At 35.6% G+C, this 20,508-nt stretch overlaps 1 protein-coding gene across 4 annotated transcripts in view; it reads right to left on the bottom strand.

Moving 5' to 3' along the window:
• STXBP5L (syntaxin binding protein 5L) overlaps positions 1-20,508 on the bottom strand; it is a 183,748-nt gene that overhangs the window by 42,196 nt on the left and 121,044 nt on the right. For 3 of the 4 annotated variants that reach the window (XM_058824980.1, XM_058824983.1, XM_058824984.1), the window contains exons 15-18: positions 18,830-19,047; positions 15,457-15,629; positions 10,974-11,099; positions 6,999-7,150 (exon numbers count right to left, since the gene is read on the bottom strand). In XM_058824980.1, the coding sequence (XP_058680963.1) occupies positions 6,999-7,150; positions 10,974-11,099; positions 15,457-15,629; positions 18,830-19,047 (669 nt within the window). Of the gene's footprint in view, positions 1-5,243; positions 5,316-6,998; positions 7,151-10,973; positions 11,100-15,456; positions 15,630-18,829; positions 19,048-20,508 lie in introns of all 4 variants that reach the window. The other variant, XM_058824985.1, reaches the window with a different exon arrangement.

The following is a 20,508-nucleotide window of genomic DNA, read 5'->3' as shown; positions in this document are numbered from 1 at the left end:
TTGGAAAACCAGCAGTATTGATTTACTCTGTTAAGTCAGTATTAACAACATACTTGTTCCTGATTTAAGAAACAAGATCTGACAAACCAGACACTATTGTTGAAAAACAAGTATTTTTTATTTTGAAAAATGTACTTGAGTCTTTATTTCATTTCACTTAGAATCTGTGAGAAAAAAAATTGTATTTCAATCAATTGCAAGTTCAGTCCCTTTTGATGTTCTGAGAATATTCAGAAACTGTAATAATTTGGGAAGCCTCTCAAGTACAGCAGATCTTACTTCCACTTGAACCCAAGATTTCTGTATGTACCTAGAGATTTGGGTTTTTGCTGCAGAACTGTCTGCAAGGTGCAGCAGGAGCAATTTTGCATAGGCCTTGAAAAATAAAACTGATACTGTTTCTTTTGTAAATGTATTCTTTGAGATAGGTAAGTTTTAACACCTTGCCTAAGATCTTCTACACATCTTATAATTAGCACTGGTGTTGGATACAATACCAAATCCCAGATCAGACTTTGCTTCTAAATAGTTTGGGTTTTTCTTCTATGGAGTTCATAAAAACAATATTCCATCTCAATATAAATTATGCTTCTATAGACTTAAACAATAAAATCACCAAACTGCACCACCCAAGAGCAACCACAGTAAGAAAACCATGACTTCTTCATGATTGGCACAATTTGCAACATGAAACATTAAAAGATACATTTCATGTTATGGTATTTAAGAATATCGAACACATAAACTTCTCCACAAACCTTGACTTGCTGTCAAGCCACGGTCACCTCTAGCAATGACCACCTACAGATGCCTTTAAAGAAGTGCAATATATCCCCATGTGAAGTGTAAGTGGTACCATGTGCCCTGCACAAGAGTATTGGCTTAATCTCACTTAGATTTGCTTAAGCACTCCCACTTGCAGATTTTCTCCTGCCATAAATCGTTATTCCTTTGAAATCTTTTAATGAGTTCTGCTCATTACACTCCCATTTATCCAAAGTCTCTTTTAATCTTGCTAAATTCTAAATTCTGAAGATGTTGTAAGGCCATGAATTCCTCAATCATCATTCACGGAAAAGGATAAACACATATTCGTCAAATTTTTTGTGTTACCGTTAATTCCACTAAATGTTTCCCTTTGAGATAAGAAAGTGAGCTCTCAAGCTTTTCCTTGTACTACTGCTCATTTTTTACTCTCATTTCCTTTTTAAGGAAACTAAACTAAATATTCTCAATAATTAACCATGTATAAATATTTCCACGAACCTCAGCTTCCCTCAAATGTCTGAGAGACTACAACAGCTATTGAAATTCGATTAAAAACTATTTTCACTTTCTATTTTGAATTCTATAGGCAGCTTGTGCCCCAAGATATTTTAGCTATTTTTAGTCCCCCCCAAACCACCACCCCAGCAAATTTTAAGCCCACCTAGAGCAAGAGGAATATAGCAGTAAAAATAAAGGCAAAAACCCAAGACTGGCAATGTGAACAACCACCTGAGAGAAGATATACCCATTATTGGTTTTAGTCTGAGCAAATTATAAATGTGTAAATAGTGCAAAAAGGTATATGTATCACATAAGACATTAAAATACTTTTAAAGACTTGTCCTATGGATACTTTTCTAAGTTTAGTGTGATTTTAATTTCCTTTTTATTCAAGGATCAAAACTAGTATGAGGTAACAACTTTAATGAACCCATAATTTAAAATTATGTTTGAAATTTGAAATTTCTATCGGTATGTTTGAATGATTCAGACCGATCATTTACTCTAAAGCCCCAAAAGCCATCACATTTTTGCTTATAAATAAATTGTCATAAATATTCACAAGCCAATAAAATACGTAAACTCAGTGTTATCTTAATACTGAATTATCATACCATATTTTCTTTATGTTTATATACCTATATATATCTATGCATGCATTCTTTGGAAATTAGTTAGCTCAGAATATAGCTATTGACTTAAACTCGACCTATATTAGCATCTTAGGTGTGAATTAAAGTGCCAATTACTGATATACAATGACTCATAGCACACAGTTTTCTGTATCCTCCTGTCAGACCAACCATACTTCTGCTCACCCCCTCTCAAGGGATTGGCCTGAGGGAGGAACAAGAACTTCTCACTGGAAAGTCTTCATTATGAAAATTATTTTGCAATGTATCAACATCCTTTGGATTTGACAACACTTTGGATGCTTCATAAAGACTATTTTCTTGTTCTACCAACAGATGGTATGAATTTCTAGTAGGAGATGCAAATTCATTTGCATCATTTTGGTATTTTAATGTTCTGCTGCAGACATTATCCCTTCTAGATGCAATAAATGTACTTGTTTTAATATTTGAATGCATGTTACTCAAAAACCAGGTAATAACACGCACAACTTGATTTCAACTGAAGAAGCAAACCAACCAAACAACAACCAAGCAACCTCATAATTCTGCAGTACAGCACAGAGAGTTCATTTTGTTTAGCTTGTGATATAGCCTTGCTACAAAGGGAGGTGGCTGTAGATGTTACAGCAAATGGAACCAGTCATCAACACCTGGCAGTTATCCCCAGCTCTGCACTTATGCTCATTTTAGCTTCTTCTTTTCCTCAGATTATTTCCCTGATTGGACAATTACATTCCAGTCTCTTCCACTGTGTACTCCTAGAACTGGTGACATTTCTCCCCTCCTTGCTTCCCTTTCCCACTTTCACCTCCCAAACCAGAGAATGTGCTGCCTTAATGCTCCAAGTCCACTCTGGGTGCATTTGAGTCCACTTTACATATGTAACCAGCATCAAGCTATCTATAGATTTATTGGTTAAAATTGAGAACATTTATTCCACCACAGTGCTTTGCATATTGGATGTCCTTGACATTATCTATTATGTCTTTCCTCTTCTCCAACATATTGCCTCTTTCCTCTTACATGTTCATTCTTTTTTGCCCTTTCCCTGTTCAGTTGCAGGACATCTCAGACTGAAATATCAACACTTTCTTTCTCTGACCCAGTATTTGAAGAGGTTATTTTGTATAAACATGGCAATAATGTTTTTAATATATATATATATCCATAGTGATTCATAAATACACATCTTCAACTTGGATTTCTTCCATCCAAGTTAGAGTAGTAATTCTGTCTTTCTAAAATCTATTCAGGCTTTTCCAAATAGGAAATAGTTCCAAATAGGAATTTAACATTGCCAAGATCAACTCAACGTATTTTTGTGCTGAAATCTCCTCTTTACTACATGAACAGAGCTATCATCATGACTGTCTTCTCTTATACTCTAATACATAATATTGCTTACATCTTTGAATGTCACACTTTAACCTCATAATTAGGCTGGACACTAGATTACACTGTCTTTTCCTGCAAATCACCTCTAAAATGACCAACAAAAATGTATTTTCCTCATCCATAATCTCTTCTTTGGCTTCAATACCTGTAAGTCTTATTTTCTCATACAGATCAGCATGAAATTATCTTCCTGCTTCACTACTTTATTGAATCAACTACTCATATATCTTCCCATTAACTTCCATTTTCATTGATATAACCCTTAAAAGTTTAGACCTAATGCTTTTGTTATCACATGAATGTTCCTGCTTTTGTCATAATAATATTGACTTTGACTGCACGATTCCCAAAAATAATTTACTTTTCCCATCATCATGCCTTATGAGAGAAGATAAACTTGTAAGCAAAATCCAAAATTCACTCTTAATACCCGTTTTAAAATTAATCTCAGATAAGAGATATAACAAAGCACAACTTGAGAATGACTTTGCAAGATATTTCAGTCTGTGACAGATTCTAGTCCTGTTTTTGATCTTACTGCATCTTTCAGATCATACAATATATACTCCTGTATAAGTATCAAATGACAAAAGCAAGAACCAAACTATTTTTGAGGAAAGAAGTTAAAAAATGATCGTGCCTAGAACTCAGACTAATACTTCACAAGGAAGGTTTTGCAGACTTTTCTGACTATGGGGATGAAGACAGAAATAAGATAATACATTTTCAGCTAGGAAAGATTCTGTGGTCTATGTTTGTAATTCTGAATGAGAACACTAGTAATTTTTGCCCTTAGAATTTATTAATTTTTAGAGGGGGCAAAAAACCCCCCAAACATTTGGCTGCTGTCTGTCACTCAGGTTCTCTATTACAGACTTGAAATTAGCAAGATCAGACTAATAGACTTTAAGATACCATACACCAAACCTTTTAATGGACTGCTGAATTGGTAACTGGACTTTTAACTAAACAGACCACCTTTTATGAACTATTATAAAATAAAGTCATAGAAATCAGCCTAGAGGGATGGAACAGAATGTGATGTGCAAGTGTACAAATGTATTTCAATAGCTACATAACTTTATATTTATGAGAGATGATAAAACAACTGCCACTCTTTTATCCTGCTCATACTGAATATTAAATATAAAATTGGCTATCCTGTTGTTCTGTGAAAAATACTTTAAAAAGAGGCATCCTAGAGACCTAATTACATATAAGCACTGCAGTTAATTAAGATATGTATTGCTCATCTGTTGAACAGTCATTTTTGCAAAATTAATTACAGATTTGTTCACTGTATTCTGCAGTGATTAATACTAATATTTAAATTTCATATCAGTATAACTCAAAATTTAAAGATATTAAGAACATGAATTTTCATAGCCCTCTTTGATGTATGTATTTTTATGCCCACTTTACGTTCCCCATCAAAGAACAGAGGCATGGGATGGCTCCCCAAAGCCAAATATTTAAGTACCAAACCAAGATTAAAATTTTAAATTTCACAGCATCCAATTCAATGGGTACTCTTTTAAGCCACCTTGTTCTTCTGAAAAAAGGGAAGAATTAATTGGTAACTACAGATAGTGCCATTGCAAAACAAGAAATGCTTCATATTAGTAAATGTACATGGAAACGAATATAAAACCAAAGAAAGATACTGTCACCAAGAACATAACGTTGCTGAAAAGTAATTTCTAAGGCCCAATCTGTCCCATATAACACTAAGGTTTTCTCTTTGACTTTCTTTTTAAAGAAAAGAATTTCTGTATAATAAAGGTAATTGTCAAAAATAAGCATGGTTGACATCACAAAATGTAGTAAGTTTGCATGCATGCTGAATGTGTTTAAAAAACACATTACAAAGCACAAACACATGGGTTTAAGTCAGGCATAGTCCAATCATGATAAAGCTTTTTGCCTAACCTTTATAGAACTTACTCTGATAGGAAGTACGGATCCGTTTCGTTAAATCTGGATAAAAGTTAGACAGGCCACGCATGCAAAAGTTGTCTTTGGAACATGCCAGTACACCAGCATCAGCAGCAGGCAGAGGAAAGAGAGAAAAAACAGTCTAAAGTGAAAGGAAGTGATATCATAACCAGCATCTAGAACAGCCAAGGTGAAGAAATTTCAGCAGATGCTTACCTTCCAATTGGGAGATATAACAAGAAAAATAATCAAAAAAGTAAAGGATGTGGGATGGATGGTGAGAAAGCAGCTGAGGCTTTTTTTAGATGCATAGTTTCTATGAGCAATCTAGAAGTTGCAATCCTTCTCAGCGGTCATTTATCCACAGTGGGCTCCATTCTGGCAGCACTGGATAGCTGGAATGATGCCTTAAAGGATTGGCCCAGACTGCCAGTGACAGAGAAAATCCCTCTGTGATACAGTGCTTATAACAGCTTTTTCTACATGAGCAATCCTCCACCTTTTGTACAGAGTTCTGAAGCATGTTGTTTGTGGCTAGCTGCTCACATTTCTTAGGGAGCTGCTGTGAGGCTGGCTGAAACCAGACAGAGAAGCTGAAGGTAACTTGAAGCTGCTCATCTCTTCTCTCCTCAGCTGTGCCAAATTTACATATTTAACACTTGGCACAAATGGGAACTAAGCTTGCCATGATTAAATGCATAGAAAGTGAGATAAGTGGTCTTTCAGGAGCAGAAGTAGGCCTGAAGACTTGTATTTTATTCTAAAAATTTTCCTCTAGATTTTATTTCCTTTTTGGAGTGTAAACACATTCCCAATTGAAAAAAAAATTCCTATAATTCCATGGAGAAGTAGGACTTGATTCAGTGCAGGGCCTGCTGATGAAAATGCTGATGGCATAAACCCACTATAATCTGTTGCTTCTATAATTTTAGGGTTAGATTTAAAATTCCACATTTTCAAAGATATTTTAAAATCTAATTCTAAAACTTCACAGCTATGAAAAACACATTTCATAATTGTGTCTAACTCTTGGATGTTACTATGGAATATGTCAAGTGGAAAGACTTGAAACAGATGATCTGACTTTTTCTCATACAAATAAATGTTTATACAAGGAAATGTTTAGATAACCAACAAAGTATGGTAAAATTTAGCTCTACTGAAGTATTAATATTTCTAGTACACAACACATAACAACAGTTATGACTTACTTGATCCTCTTAGCATCAAATTTTAAAAGGGGTTGTTAGGTTTATATTAAGAACTTCACTAATGAAGCACTAATGAAGTGCTTAATTTGAGCTCCTTGCGTTACCTACATAACATGCCTCCCAGGTGTTACATCTCTACACACAGCTGACTATTCAAATGAATAGCTCCTGGCAGAAAACACATTTAAGCTTAAATTGAAGTCTTACTTATTGGTATGAACTTATTGAAACCAGAAAGAAAATAGCATACAAACTACACATCAAGTGACTGCCAGAAAAACAATTTATTGCTCTGCTCATTTTGATTTTTTACAGACTCAGCTAAGGGAATTACTTGCTGACCTCCATCCCAAAAGGAAAAAAAACAACCTCACAAAACATTTTATTTCTGAGAAAATGCCCGCATCTAGAGCATGTCAAGTTTCTTTTGCCAAGTTATAGAAACTCCGTTGGCCGGCAAATAGTCATGCATTCCAAAAGCACTAGAAAAAGCCACAGGCAAAAAAACCAAAGAAACATATCAGGCTCATAAGCACAGTGATTTATTTCCTACCTGCAGCAAACTGCCTGCTCTTGCGGGGTGAGCGGGGCTGCCGCTGGTACGGATCACTGGACCCATAGAGGTCGAGGGTGCCCATGCTCAGCAGGACTGTCTTCTGCATGAAATCCACTACTGCCAAACCATTGCAGTTCCCAAAAGCCACTCTGCAAAGAGAAATGTCCCTCAAAAGTGTTAGCAATGTGTAATTAAATCCTGAAAACAATAATAATTATTATTATGAATAGTGCACAAACCTTTTCTTCAGGAACTACTCAAGCTCAGGTTTTTTGTTTCTTACAGATTTGTAATCCTAAATTTTAAAAACTGTTTTCTAAATTAATTTTCCAGAAAGCAGTTACAACTTCTACCATCTTTCTGAATCAAACATATTGCAGTAATGTCTAAATGTTGCTTTATTGAACAATATAATTCTAATTATAATGATATCAATTAAGAATAAAAATTGGGACACAGATATTAAAAAGTGGTTATGCATTTATATAAAATACAAATTAAAATATAAATATAAATACATTTAAAAAATTCATTCAAAACTAAATGTTAATGAAAAATGAAATATATCAGGCTGTATTGTGGAGATACCCAAATCTGAAAAGCATTTATAAAATTTCCTTCCAACTCTGTCAGCTTAGCTACAGCAGAGATTTCTGTTAAAACAGTCTCCACACCCCACTGAAATACTTCTGCAAATGCATTTTGATGGTGGTTTGATTTATGGGCAAGATCTCTCCCCTTCTGCATCAGACTGCAATTTTAAATTCCAGACAGAAAGGATTGCAGGTACAGCCACAAAGAAACTCAAAAACCCAAACTATCTTCAATCATATTCAGAATCACTTGCTATCAGGTTCTGTAATTTTCTGCACAGAAGCATAAAAGCACTTAATTCACACTAAAAGTGAGCTGTGCACTCACCTCCACCTGACTCTTCTTAATGTATCTCCAAAATATCTGAAAGGAATTTGTGTGTGGAAAAACAACAATGCAAAAGGAAAGTAATGAGGTGCAGGGAAAGCAGGGTAGCTAGAAAATTTTCCTCTGTCCTACCTTTTCTTACACTGCTTCTATTATAAAAAAGAGGGTTCCATATAGCAAATAAAAATAATACATAAAGAAAAATGAAATTATTTTCCCTCAATTGTCAAACTAGCAAATTAAGGCACCATGTGCAACAGTGGCTTGAATTCTACTGGTTGTTAGTACACTGTGTTTAGTCTCAACACTGACTGCAGTACAGCATCTATGGAAATACTATGGATGCACTTTGACTTTTCTCCATTGGTATTTTTTCCCCGATTTGTGTCCCTCAGGGGCCCATACTGGGACCAGTACAGCTAAATGTCTTTGCTAGTGACAGAGACAATGGAATGGAGGGCATCCTCAGTAAATCTGCAGACAGCACCGAGCTGAGATGTGCCTGAGGGACAAGAACCATCCAGAAGGACCTGGACAAGCTTGAGAAAATGGCTCATGTGAATGGGGGCAATGGTTTTAGACTAAGGATTAATTCTATGTGTTCATAAGTTATTGCATTCTGGGAGGAGAAAAAAAAAGACAAGTGTCAATCTCATTTATTAGTATTTTAGGGAAAAAAGGTCATTTGCACTTTGAAAATTATTAACCTGAGATTAAATAATTTTCGAAAACATGAGTCACCAGAATAGCTTGTGAACATTCACACCCCTGGTCAGCAAATTAACAAAATGTATAATTTCCTGGTCTGTATTTTTCTAAACTCCTCTAATTTCACACATAAGCATTGATCTGATATTTCTTATACCCAAACAAATGAGTTTAAAAAAGAATCTGAAGTTGCTCATTAATAACACTTCTGAGGATGGATAAAAAAACTCTAGACAGCCATTACTATTAGCAAGGCTTAAGATAAATTGCTAACAACCAAGTCCTTATGAAATCAAAAACAAAATGAATTTCTCAGTTTTGAGCAATCAACAGAATTAGTTGCTAGGCGATGTCCTGTTCTGTTGGTATCTTTCACAGAAATGTCATAAAACCCTCATCAGACATTTCTGGACAATTAATATGCAGATTAGCTGAAAACTGTTACCCCATGAGCCAGTAATAAATTTTCAGTCACCACTTTCAGTACAACAGAACCTACTTCAAAACAAATTTATTATTTTTATTTAACCTTGTTCCTCAAGGTTAACCTAATTCTTCAATTGTAATTGAAGCATTTTGCAAGACAACATGAAGAAGTTTTTGATGATTCATTTCAACATAAATAAAACAGGTGTTAATACTTTTAATTTGTAGCCCTGGTACTGTTATAAGTAAACCAATTACATTAAATAAAATTTTGCAGTGTCTGAAATCTTTCATCTTTACTGGGAATAAAGGTTTTTTTGCATCATACTTTATTCCTGTTTCATGGCTGCAGTATAACAGTTCCAGAAATCATAGTAATTTAATTAAAAGAATACTGGAAACAGACTCTCCAGAACACACACCATTTTATGCCTTTGACCTAGTTAAACTGATTGGTGTATGAAGAAAAATTAGGCAAAAGATGACCCAAATAATTCTACGATTAGCATGGCAAAAACTACATGCTCTCAGGCTTCATGCTGAAGTGGAATAGGTTTCTCCACATGGTGAAGACAGATAACAGGTGACAAAGTAGTAAACAAAAATTCTGATGAAAGAAAGGCCTTGTCATAGGCCTGAGGAAAAAGTTAAGAGTGACAAGACAAAGAAAGAGAGAAGAGAGTCTGCAGAAAAAAATGTAAGGAAAAAGATCTTTATTGGGTAGATTTTGTAGGAAAGTTAAATTCAGATTATCAGCCTACTTTATTCGTACATGCGTTTATTTCTGAAACACTCTTGTAGTTAGCTTATGGTGCTTTAAAGGAGACTGTCCCATAATCTATTATTGCTCTTAGCAAATGAAACTATTTAAAGCTCTTGCTTGAATCAATCAGTGGTTTAGCAAACCACAATGACCATTAGGAGAACCACAACTTATCAGAGTAGTTTACAAGTGATAGAATGGTGTGATCATTCAGATGCTGCCTTGAGGTCTGAGACCTGGAAGGGAGAAAAACCTAACAATTTGCACAAGTGACAAATGTATCAGGGTATGGTAAAGAAAAGAAACTCCTAGAATTCATTAATAGGAAATGGTCTAGAAATTCAGGCTGAAAACTTGAAAAAACAGGCCCCAGAAGACAGTATTTTTGCAGAAATGTAAAAACTCTGCATTAAATGGCCTAAGTTTCTGAAAAGAGTCCAGTGACTTACTGAAAATCAGCAGGAGTCAGCACCTAACACCAATTACAGCCAATAGTTTTACTGGAGTAACACCTACAGGGAAAACCATTTTAATGTATCAGGGTGACTCTCAGTAAGGGAAAACATTAAAAATTTGCAAATAAACTGAACCTGAGGAAACAATTACACACACTCATTTGCATCGCCATCCAGAATACAGCATTTAAATGCTCCTTTTTCAATTCTCAATTTCAGGTCACCAATTCTTGTGCAAGCAGACATTAGCACAGACATAAAAATGCTGCTCTCAGAAGACAATTTCCAACTAAAATATGATGTAATGAAAAATGGTATTTAACAGTTAATCACTTCACCATTTTCCATTAAATGCATTTCACCTTGGTGAACCTTTCAAAATAACTTTGAAAATTACAGATTTGAAATGCAATTAGATCTTATTTGAAAGGATGGAAAGAATTATGTGAAAAGATTCAGTCTTTTAAATAGGATTAGTAAAAATATTGGCAAGAATGGCAGTTTAACATCCCATATTACAATCTCTGTGTCAGTTCAAATAACTTTCCCCCAAGAATCTGATTTACAGCATCTTTTGAATACTTTGCTTTGACCTTAATTGTCGGTGGGAAATTTCAAAATTTCAAAGTATAGTTGGAAAACATGTGATTCAGGGCAATAAACAATAAATCAATGCAACCTTAATTCTGAGTTACTTACAGTCCATAAGCAGAGTTTACAGCAAGACTGGTAATCTGTTGTGGAGGCTCACCATCCACCCACACCAACTGGATAACCAGATCTGCCTGGTAGCCAGGAGGCATCCGCACAGGTCGAGCCTTAACGCTAAGAAGAAGAGGTACAAAATAAGAACAAACAAACAAACACTGGGCCATGAAAAACAACTGATTTGCATCATTATGAATTGTCAACTTGAACAGAAAACCTAAAGTACTTTATTTTGAGACTTTGAAAAAGGGCATTTCTGTGTATTTGGAACTTTTGCCTTATGAAGCAAAGCATGACAGAAAAATGTAAAGAGGCAAGTGAAGATGAGAAGATACACCTTTCTGCAGTGGTCCCCACCAGAGCATATTAAAATTTATGGACTTGACAAATCTATTTGTCCATGTAGTGCAAACAAGTCCTGTTTTACTTCTAAGAGCATAATCACCTATTATGTGAATGAATGGTTCCTACACCAAATCTGATGTAACTATTAACACCTGTTCCTACTGCATTATGGCAAGTTCAGTGACTTGCAAAGCAGGTAGTGAAGGTGTACATTTTAAGAGGAAATCTAAGAGCTGAACACCTCTGTATGACTGCTTTATGTGCTTTTTTGAGTGGTACAACCATGTGGGATACGCTGGAAGAAATCATTATGCAATAACAGCAATATTTTGAGGTATTCATGTTAGTCATTAGTACATTCATGCTGTAGTAGTAATTTACAGGAAAAACCCACTAGTCAGTGCATTTTCACTGTACCTGTTACTGGTGAGAGTGTTTGTGTTGCATCCCTTTGCACATAGGCATAAAATAGGGCAGTATACTTTATGAGAAAGTCATTCCTCATCTATCCTCTAAATGCATTTCCTTAACAGCAGCTTGGCACACTCTCTGTTCTATTTCTTTTCCCTGCAGTACTCTTCAGACCTTACATGTGTATTTGTCTGGAGCAGTAATCAGGCACTTGGCTTGGATATTGTTGTAGGAAAGACATGAAAGTGCAGTTCAGCAAGTGCTCAACCCACTACAGTTGGCAATAGCTTTGTATTGTTGTTTTCTATCAACAGCAAACCTCTGCTCAGAGTTCTGCAATTTCTGACCTGTTCTGCTGGCACTAAAGCTTTGCCATTTTCTTTGTTCATATGATACATAGCCACGAGCATTTTTGAAGTGATGCTATTCATAACCTTAAAGAAGCAAGCCCTGGATTACCCAGGAGTATTCGTGCTGAGAACAAAGGTGTGAAAATCTGTGAACTCAAGCTGCCAAGGGAGAGGGGTCCTTGGAGACCAGGATAAACTGAAACTACAGGTAGGAGTTGTATACAGTAAAGATGTATCATTTTCAAAGAAACTTCACAGCAAGCAGAAGCTAAATATTTTACAAACAATCTTTCAGAGTATCTTTGTGATGGAGCCCTTCAACTCTTAATGTCTGTGGATAAGCCTTTAAGAGGCATAACAGTGGTGGTCTTTCCATCTTGTACCTCATTTGCAGCTTTCAGCTCCTGCCCTTTAAAATGTTAGAAAAATATAGACCAGGTAAATGAAATCCAAGAACCAGGACTTAGTCTAATGCCCTTTCAGTTGAGCTTTCCATCCATATTTTCTAATGGATAACTGATGGTGTGGCAGAACACAAGAGGAAAGCATGCTGCTCCAACAAGTATCTGTCAAAGCAAGAATCCATTTCCTTCCTCTAAACAAGCTACCATGAGACTGACAATGGCTGCAGAAGTAATTCTGATCTTCTAAAGCATGTTTTTTAATGTGGTACTACTTTTCCAATGTGTTTTTAATGGCATCCTGAAAAAATTCGAGAACTGCAAGTACCTTCTAAGTTTTCTATTGGATTGCTGTCACTTCAGGGGAAAAAGCAAACACATTTCCCTCTAAATATTTTTCACTATAAATTTGAGGATCTGCTTTGATAAAAATGGATATTGTTTTACAAGGATTTTCTCTAAGCATATAATAAACTGTAGGTGCTGAAAGACTATAATAATGGAGTAAAATAATTTCAGATTTAATGATTTAGGTTGTCATTCCCATGTTTCTGTGACATCTTCCTCCTTAAGAATCTTTGAGCTGTTTCTCTTGTCTCCCCGACCGTCCTGCTTAAATAGTAATGCAGATATTCAGTTCTGCACCTTGTTTTGGATGGCTTTTTATCTGAAGTGTTTATAATAAAAGCCTAAAGAGACTGCAGGAGTATGAGCAGAAGGAATGTAGACATTTCAGTGATTTCCTTGACACATTCTTGTTATGCTACACTGAATTTCATTGTTGCAAAGTTTTGGTTTTTAGTTGTTTTCACAAGATATTCACAGTTCCTTATCACTTTGGAGTTACTTGAAGCTACTGTCAAAACCCTTGACTGACCTAATTTTGGGATACTAGAAGTCTGGGAACAAAGACTGACATTCTGGGTTCAGCTTTATGATAACAGCATTTACATCAGAAGTATTTATCTGCATAATCACAAACCCATTGGTTTCTTAGGTTTTTACCGCTGCCTATTTCACTGCAAAATCTTCTGAAAGAAGCAAAACCAATATTTATTCCATACTGCTGCCTGCCTCTCTTGGTAACAGTTACTTTTGATTTGAGAAAAGTGCCAAGTTTTCATTACTTCAGTCCCTTCAATTACTTTCTTCCTAGTAGCTATTCACAGACACAAACACATTCAGTCATTCTGACTTCTGGCTAGAAAAAATTGTGTAGTGTGGACTGCCATTCATTTGCTGTAAAAACGTTGAGAAGCAGATATGAAAATAAACATAATGGAGCCAGTTAGGTATATGTGCAAGATTTTATGTGCATTATCAATATAGCTCAAGCTGTTCACTCACCCTCCATGTGCAGCTGCTGGCAGCTTTACATTAATGTTGTTCTATTTTAGATTCTATCCTGCTGCCCACCTGAATGACTTGCATATAAAGTCAACACCCTGGTCTTTTCTGGCTTTTTCCAGTGTTTTCAGCACTACTTTCATTTTACCACCATAATTCTGTTTAGATCAGAAGCTCTTAGACAGACAAGGCCTGTGGACCCAGCTAAGGTCTGGGGGAAAAGTGAAGATATTTGTATGTCTTTCCTGAGAAGGATAATAGCATTCATAAGTATATTTTTAGATAAATGTAGGAGTATGCCAGCAGTTCTAGTGGTATAATTACTCTGACTTTGAAAAATCACTTCTCAGTCAAAATAAGACTACGGTTCCCTTGTCTAAAATTTGACAAAAATCTATTGGCCAGCTTAATCTGAGATTATTGGAGATAAGAAAACTTCTAAAAAGTAACAGGCTGAACCTCTGTGGGTTCATTACAACTTTTCTGCCTCCAACATCAACAATTCCTCTCTTTCACAGACAAAATCAAGTAAGAATCTCTTAAGCAAAACTCTTAGCCAGTGAAAGGATTAAATGATTGCATTCTTCCTGATATCAATGTCATAAATAGAGTTCACATTTGGATTTTTTAAATAACTAATCTCTGCCTCTTCTGTTGATTTTCATACTTCAAATTAATGATTAAACTGAGGTCTGAAGTTCAACTGCCTGACTGAATGAGATGGACAAATGAACAGAATGCCAAAAAATACTGTTAATTTTACAAAGACAATATCACAATATTGCTTTTAAATGCTAATGCCACTTTCAGGAGACAAGCAGCCCAAAGTAGCAAATCAGGAAATGTTCATTTTAACTGCTTCTGAAATAATTGAGGCATTTAAAAGATTTAATAATAATTGGACCAAAATAATAACGAATTCACCAAAACGAGAGCAATCCTTGTCAGCAATGCACTCTAATTGCTGGAAAATTACAGTTTTTATAGAGTTTTGTACAGAATTACTGTTTTAAGCTATTCAAATCCATAATTATCTGCCTTAATAATAAGAACATATTAATCTACTCCAAAACAGTGACAATGTATTTTAGCAGAAAACAATTTGCTTTTTTCCCAAAGATTAAACAAATATACACTTCCATACAATGCGATTGTTTTATGATTATACATTTTAAAGAATGTTTCATAAGTATGAACACAGTTTCCATGCCTTACACACCATAAAATGCATACAGTTCTTTAATTAAAAAAAATCCAGTAGTATATTAATTAAACAAGGAGAGAAAGCTTTGCACATGCTGGCTTTTACAGAAGTTTCTTCATGAACTACCCTCAGAAATTCCTTGAAGATGTACTCCTAGATCACACTGGAAAATGACAGTCAAACCTTCACTATAACAGTTTATATTCTTCACAATTACTTCTATCCTTTTAAAAATCCTTTGTTGATAATTTTGCCTTAATTATTTTGTTTGTTTTGTTATTTTGCTTGTTGTTTCTTCTCATTTTGTGCCACATACATACAAGAAATCTCTTTTTCTTGGGAGTTGAGGGATTGACTAACAGATAATAAGAATGCTTTTTAGAAAGATCAATATTTAAACAATGGCATAAACTTACCTAAGACATGGGATACTGTCCTTCATTGTTCCTTCACATGCTACAGTGTTGGTACTGCCTGAAAGGCTCTTTAAAGAAGGAAGCTGGGAGGAGGCATCTGGGAATGGAGGATTTGTTTCTGGTTCAGGAGTGATGATGTCTTCTACTTCAGACTGAAGTCGTACCTCTAATGACTTAAATAAATAAAAAGCTAAGTTTTCATTTTATAAGGAAAGCTGCTGAAAGTTCTGTTACTTTCAAATAAATATCAATATGCTTTTTTTTTCTTTAAATAACCCCCATTTACCATTATAATTTTCAGGCAAAGACTACTATCATTTATTATTTATACAGAGTAACAGCATCAGATAGGACTAGAAGGATCACCAACTCTGCCCACTGATTACTTGTACAGCAGAGTCTCTAAGAGACAAGTTTTACCCAGGATGGATAAGCCTGACAGTGTGAATAGTACATAAACTTCATTTGTCCATAGGTGGGGCCAGGAAATCAAAGATTACAGCACAGACAGCCCTGTATTCCTTAGAATGAACACGAGTTTGGTGGATTTTAGAAAGAAAAATTCAAACTAGTTACTTTTTGCTCTCCTTCTGGCCTCTCTAGAAACGGAAAAAGAGGCCAAACCGCCCTACAATTCTCTCCACTAATTTAGGAAATAATAACTGAGGACTCCAGGGAGGAACTGGACAGGAAGTTCAAATCTAGGTAAGTAAATACTGAACAATTCTTTCTATCTCATGAGTTGCCCAAGGAAATCTGCATTTTGAAAGAATAAAAACCAAGGTACAGCTCTCAAAGAGACAAGGTCTGGGGGTTACTAGCTGAACAGTAATTTCAGTGCTTCTACCTTCAAAGGAATAGAAGTAATTGCAGAGGTAGACACTGCAAGCTCAATCTTAGTGATCTTTCACTGAGACATCATCTGTACCAGAATGAAGATTAACAAAATAGCTAAATTTCATGAGAACTGGGAGATAAAGGTGAGTAGTACTGAAGGGTCACGTGTTTCTCAACCATTGTGCTAAAACACACAAGATTTCAGAAAGAAGAGACTGTTAAACCAGGAGAGAGAGTCCTTTCTCAAAATTTTCCTTTTGTTTTCTCCTTTCAAAATCCATGGATATTTTGTGCCTGAATCAGTTAAAGAAACCTACAAACAACATTTGCCTTCAAAGACAAATGAGTGAAATATTGAGTTCAGGAAAATCTAATCTGGAAGTAATTGCAGCTGACTGAAACAATTTATAATGCTGTTTAATCTTTATGCAGGACTGGAATAACTCTTGAAGAGTATGTTCTTCTGCTTACCATGTCAGAAGTGCATCACTCTTCTTTGAATGTTTTTCTGCATGTATTCCTTTTTCTACTAAAGTTAATTTTGTGAAGTTCTAGCTGTTGTGCATTTGAAGAGAGAAGGAAAAATTCAGGCCAAAAACATGACTATAAATTTGTCTTCTGTTTTTGTCCCTGCTTTGGTTGGACCTTAGGAGGATTATAGAAATCATGAACTGATTTATTTTGATACAGAGTAAAGATATTTTTGGGGGATCTCATCACTGGGCTTATTGATTCCCCTTTCCACATTCAAATGAGTGTAAACTTTTTTCCTGTATTTCTTCTCAAGAGATTTGAAGAGAAGCTTCACTGAGGAAAGACTGCTCACTGAGAAAGTGATCATGTTTAATTAATAGATCCTTTTGAGACAGGATGGAGTGGATTCAGATAAGAAAACAAAAATAACAGCAGTAAATGTTCTTTATATAACTGCATGGCAATGACTCCAATGTTGGATATGAAGCAGAATTTGTCACATGCACACTCCTTGCCTCCAGAATCTGGTATGAAATGATGCAAATAATACTTCTGTTGAGGAAATTCCAGGCATAGCCTATGCCCCTGAGGCATATTCAGCTGCAGACTTCCCTACTACACAGAGCAACCTTTGAGTAGCCCCCAACTTCCCATTTGCCACAGCAAAAACATTACAACACTGACATCAGGGCAGTCCAACCAATGTGGCGGCCTTAAAATGCTGGATTTGGAGATTGAACTCAAGGTAAATTCAGCCTGACTGATAAGGAAGGGAGGACACAAAGTGCTTTGTGCCTCAGGCAGCAAAGAAATCCCGAGATTGGCTAGCTCAGTCTCAATACAGACAAAAACACACAGCCTAAAGTCAGGTACAGATTCCTGTATAAAGAATTCCATACTTTTGATTAAAAATCCCTCCCATCATTTAGAGTGAAGACTTGAATGCAAGCAGTAAAAATGCAGAAAGAAAAGAGAAGGCCATTTCAGAGATGCAGAAAACCCAGGGGAATTCTGTGAGTATGCCACCAAGACTGCATAATTTAATATTCAGGGAAAAATGCTTATTAATTACAGAAGAAATCTAAGAAACTGTTAAATTGCACCTATTATAACACTTCGGAAAATACCAGAAATGATGCAATTCAGTCAGAGAAGTGAAGAACAGGGAAAAAAGACATTAAATTATAGATAATAAAAGATAAGGTGCTTTTTCTGTAGAACAATGTAAAAATACTGAAATGGAGTAATTTTAGCAGCATTATACATGAGCTGGTCAGTAATGTGAAATTACTGTTCATCAGTTTTAAACCTTTCCTGAAATGATACATTCAGGCAGCTTAATGATTGCCTTGGGGGGGGGGGGAGAGGAGAAAAGAGTGGAAAACAAGAGAACTACAGTTAATGAATATCATAACTACAGTTATGAATAAGCCATACAGAATGGCACATGGTTAGAGGCCAAAAATAACACAGTAACAGGTTTTTTGCCACAGTAGAACTTTCTAAAGAGCATTAAAATAGTGTGAAAAGGAAAAGAACTATAATCAGGGAAGGTGACAAATAATCTGGCGTTTCATATAGTTTCCATCTTTAGGGAAACAACGTCAGCATAAGCCAGAAAAAGATCAAGTCTTTGTTTTGTTAAACCCACTGATAATGTTCAGTCTCCTTATGAACAGATTAAAGAGATTAACTACTTGAGTTAAAAAGAGCATTGTGCACATACACAATGTAGATTAACTGATAAAAATACAGAGCAGACAGTAATTTTAGACCAGGTAAATACAATAGAGATTTCTGTATCATAAAGTCTTAAAAGCAAACTGTATGTGCAGTATGTATTTTACTAAAGCAAAAAGAAAGTGGAGAGTCGGTTCCCAAACCCTCAGATTTTGTCAGTAACTGAAGTAGGATCAAGATTTCCCTGGAAAGGTTTAAAATGGAATGTCCCTAAACCTGTATTTATACTGGTTGCTATTTTTATTTAAGTACTTAGCACAGATGAAGAAAGGCAAATTTTTTAGAAATTGTTCTCTTATTAGAGAGTGAAATGAGTACTTACTGCAATTTCAGTATTTACTTCATGTTTGCTGAACCTGTAAACAATCACATAGGCAGAAACTCCTGCCACACAGAAAATTCGGCTTTCAGGACACCAGTACATCATCTGAACAGCAAAAGGATCTTCTTCCACAATCTCAGCTGTTGCTTTTCCTTCTCCCACTTTCTGTTTTTCAAAGACCTTCGATGTTTTTAGTTTGTACAACATCTGTAGAGTAACTGGAATATATTAAAACATATAAAAATACTAACATGAAGCAAATCAGTTATAAAATTCCTCAGTTCCCACTTTCTTCTCAGTTGTGGCATAACAAGGAATCTTAGGAAAGCCTAAGAGGAGAAGATGTGTATTATACAATTGTCCAAACCAGGACAATACTACAGATACTGTTCTGGTACACTTTACTGGCAGGATATGTATTTAATACTTCTCAGAAGGGTGTTTGTCTGTGAAATACTTCTTAGTACTTTCTGGGGAAGGGTGTCAAAAGTGTAAATCATTGTGTCCATAATTAGGCTTATAATCAGTGCTATAGAGAGGCTCTGATCATATTGATACTTTCCTAAAGAGATGTGAAACTAAGATTTCATTTGTCTGAGGTTATGGTCTTGATAGAACATAAAGAGTGTATGGCAATCAAGAAAAAACATTAGGAAAGCATGCTGGTGGCCTGGTCAACACAAAATTATTCAGAATTAATGGGAGTTCAAAAGTGTTTTGAATTTCTTGACTAATATGTAGATCTCTATTTATACCTGTATATAAAATCCTAGTATCCAGAAGCTTTTGTCGAGATTAGAAATCTAGTGCAGCAAATTCCAGAAGTAAAGGAGGGGTGACAATTCACCCCATTATGTTTTACATTCTTCCCTGATTTTACTACTTTTACATTGGTTTCTCAGTGTCATTAATCAGTAACTGCATAATATCAGAAAAAGCCAGTGAGGCTCAGCACCTATAAAAGTGTGCACATCTACAAAGGCAAAGCTGCTGCCTACATCAGTGTAATTGTGGTAGCTCAGCCTGGCCAGCTTGTGTAACAAGAGCAACAGGAAGATGAAAGGACAGTCTTTTAGTTATGTAACCAGATGGTGAACACAGCAAAATTACAGTTTTGTTTGGTAGTGCAGATATATTCCAGGAGGTTTAGCATATACAGTTTTTTTTTTAACATTTTAAAAAGTTTTAGCACATAAAGCACTTCTGAATTTCACAAATTACAGCAAGTGCTTCTGTAATAAATACATAATTCTTCCTGCCCTCAGTGGCAAATAAAGAGGATTCAGGTTGCCAGTTAGTGCCAGTAGCAAATCTAGAGTGGCACTCCAAATCAGGCATCATGGGTCCATGCACATTATGACTGCAAGAATTACAGAGTCATAGGGTGCAGAGTACAAGACAAGACTCTCTATGCTCTATTACTGGGTGCCATCTGCACAAGTAAATGAAAAACCAGAAATATCTTTTGAATAAAGATGCATGTTGGAAACAGCTCCAGTGGCCTAGCAAGTCCCTGTCTCTCACAGATCTGTGCTTTCAGACACAAGACTATACAATTAAAATATGTCTAAAAGCAAAGCATTTTGCGCCTTCAAATACTGGTAGGATATTATGTTCGCTAGGGAATCTCAAATCAAGTCTGAACTCTATTAAAAAGCTTAACATCTTGTAAATAAAAT

Source organism: Ammospiza caudacuta, chromosome 2 (assembly GCF_027887145.1).
Source record: "Ammospiza caudacuta isolate bAmmCau1 chromosome 2, bAmmCau1.pri, whole genome shotgun sequence".
In the NCBI taxonomy this organism is placed as follows: domain Eukaryota; kingdom Metazoa; phylum Chordata; class Aves; order Passeriformes; family Passerellidae; genus Ammospiza; species Ammospiza caudacuta.
The sequence above is the reverse complement of the archived record's forward strand: the minus strand, read 5'-3'. Positions and strand labels throughout refer to the sequence as shown.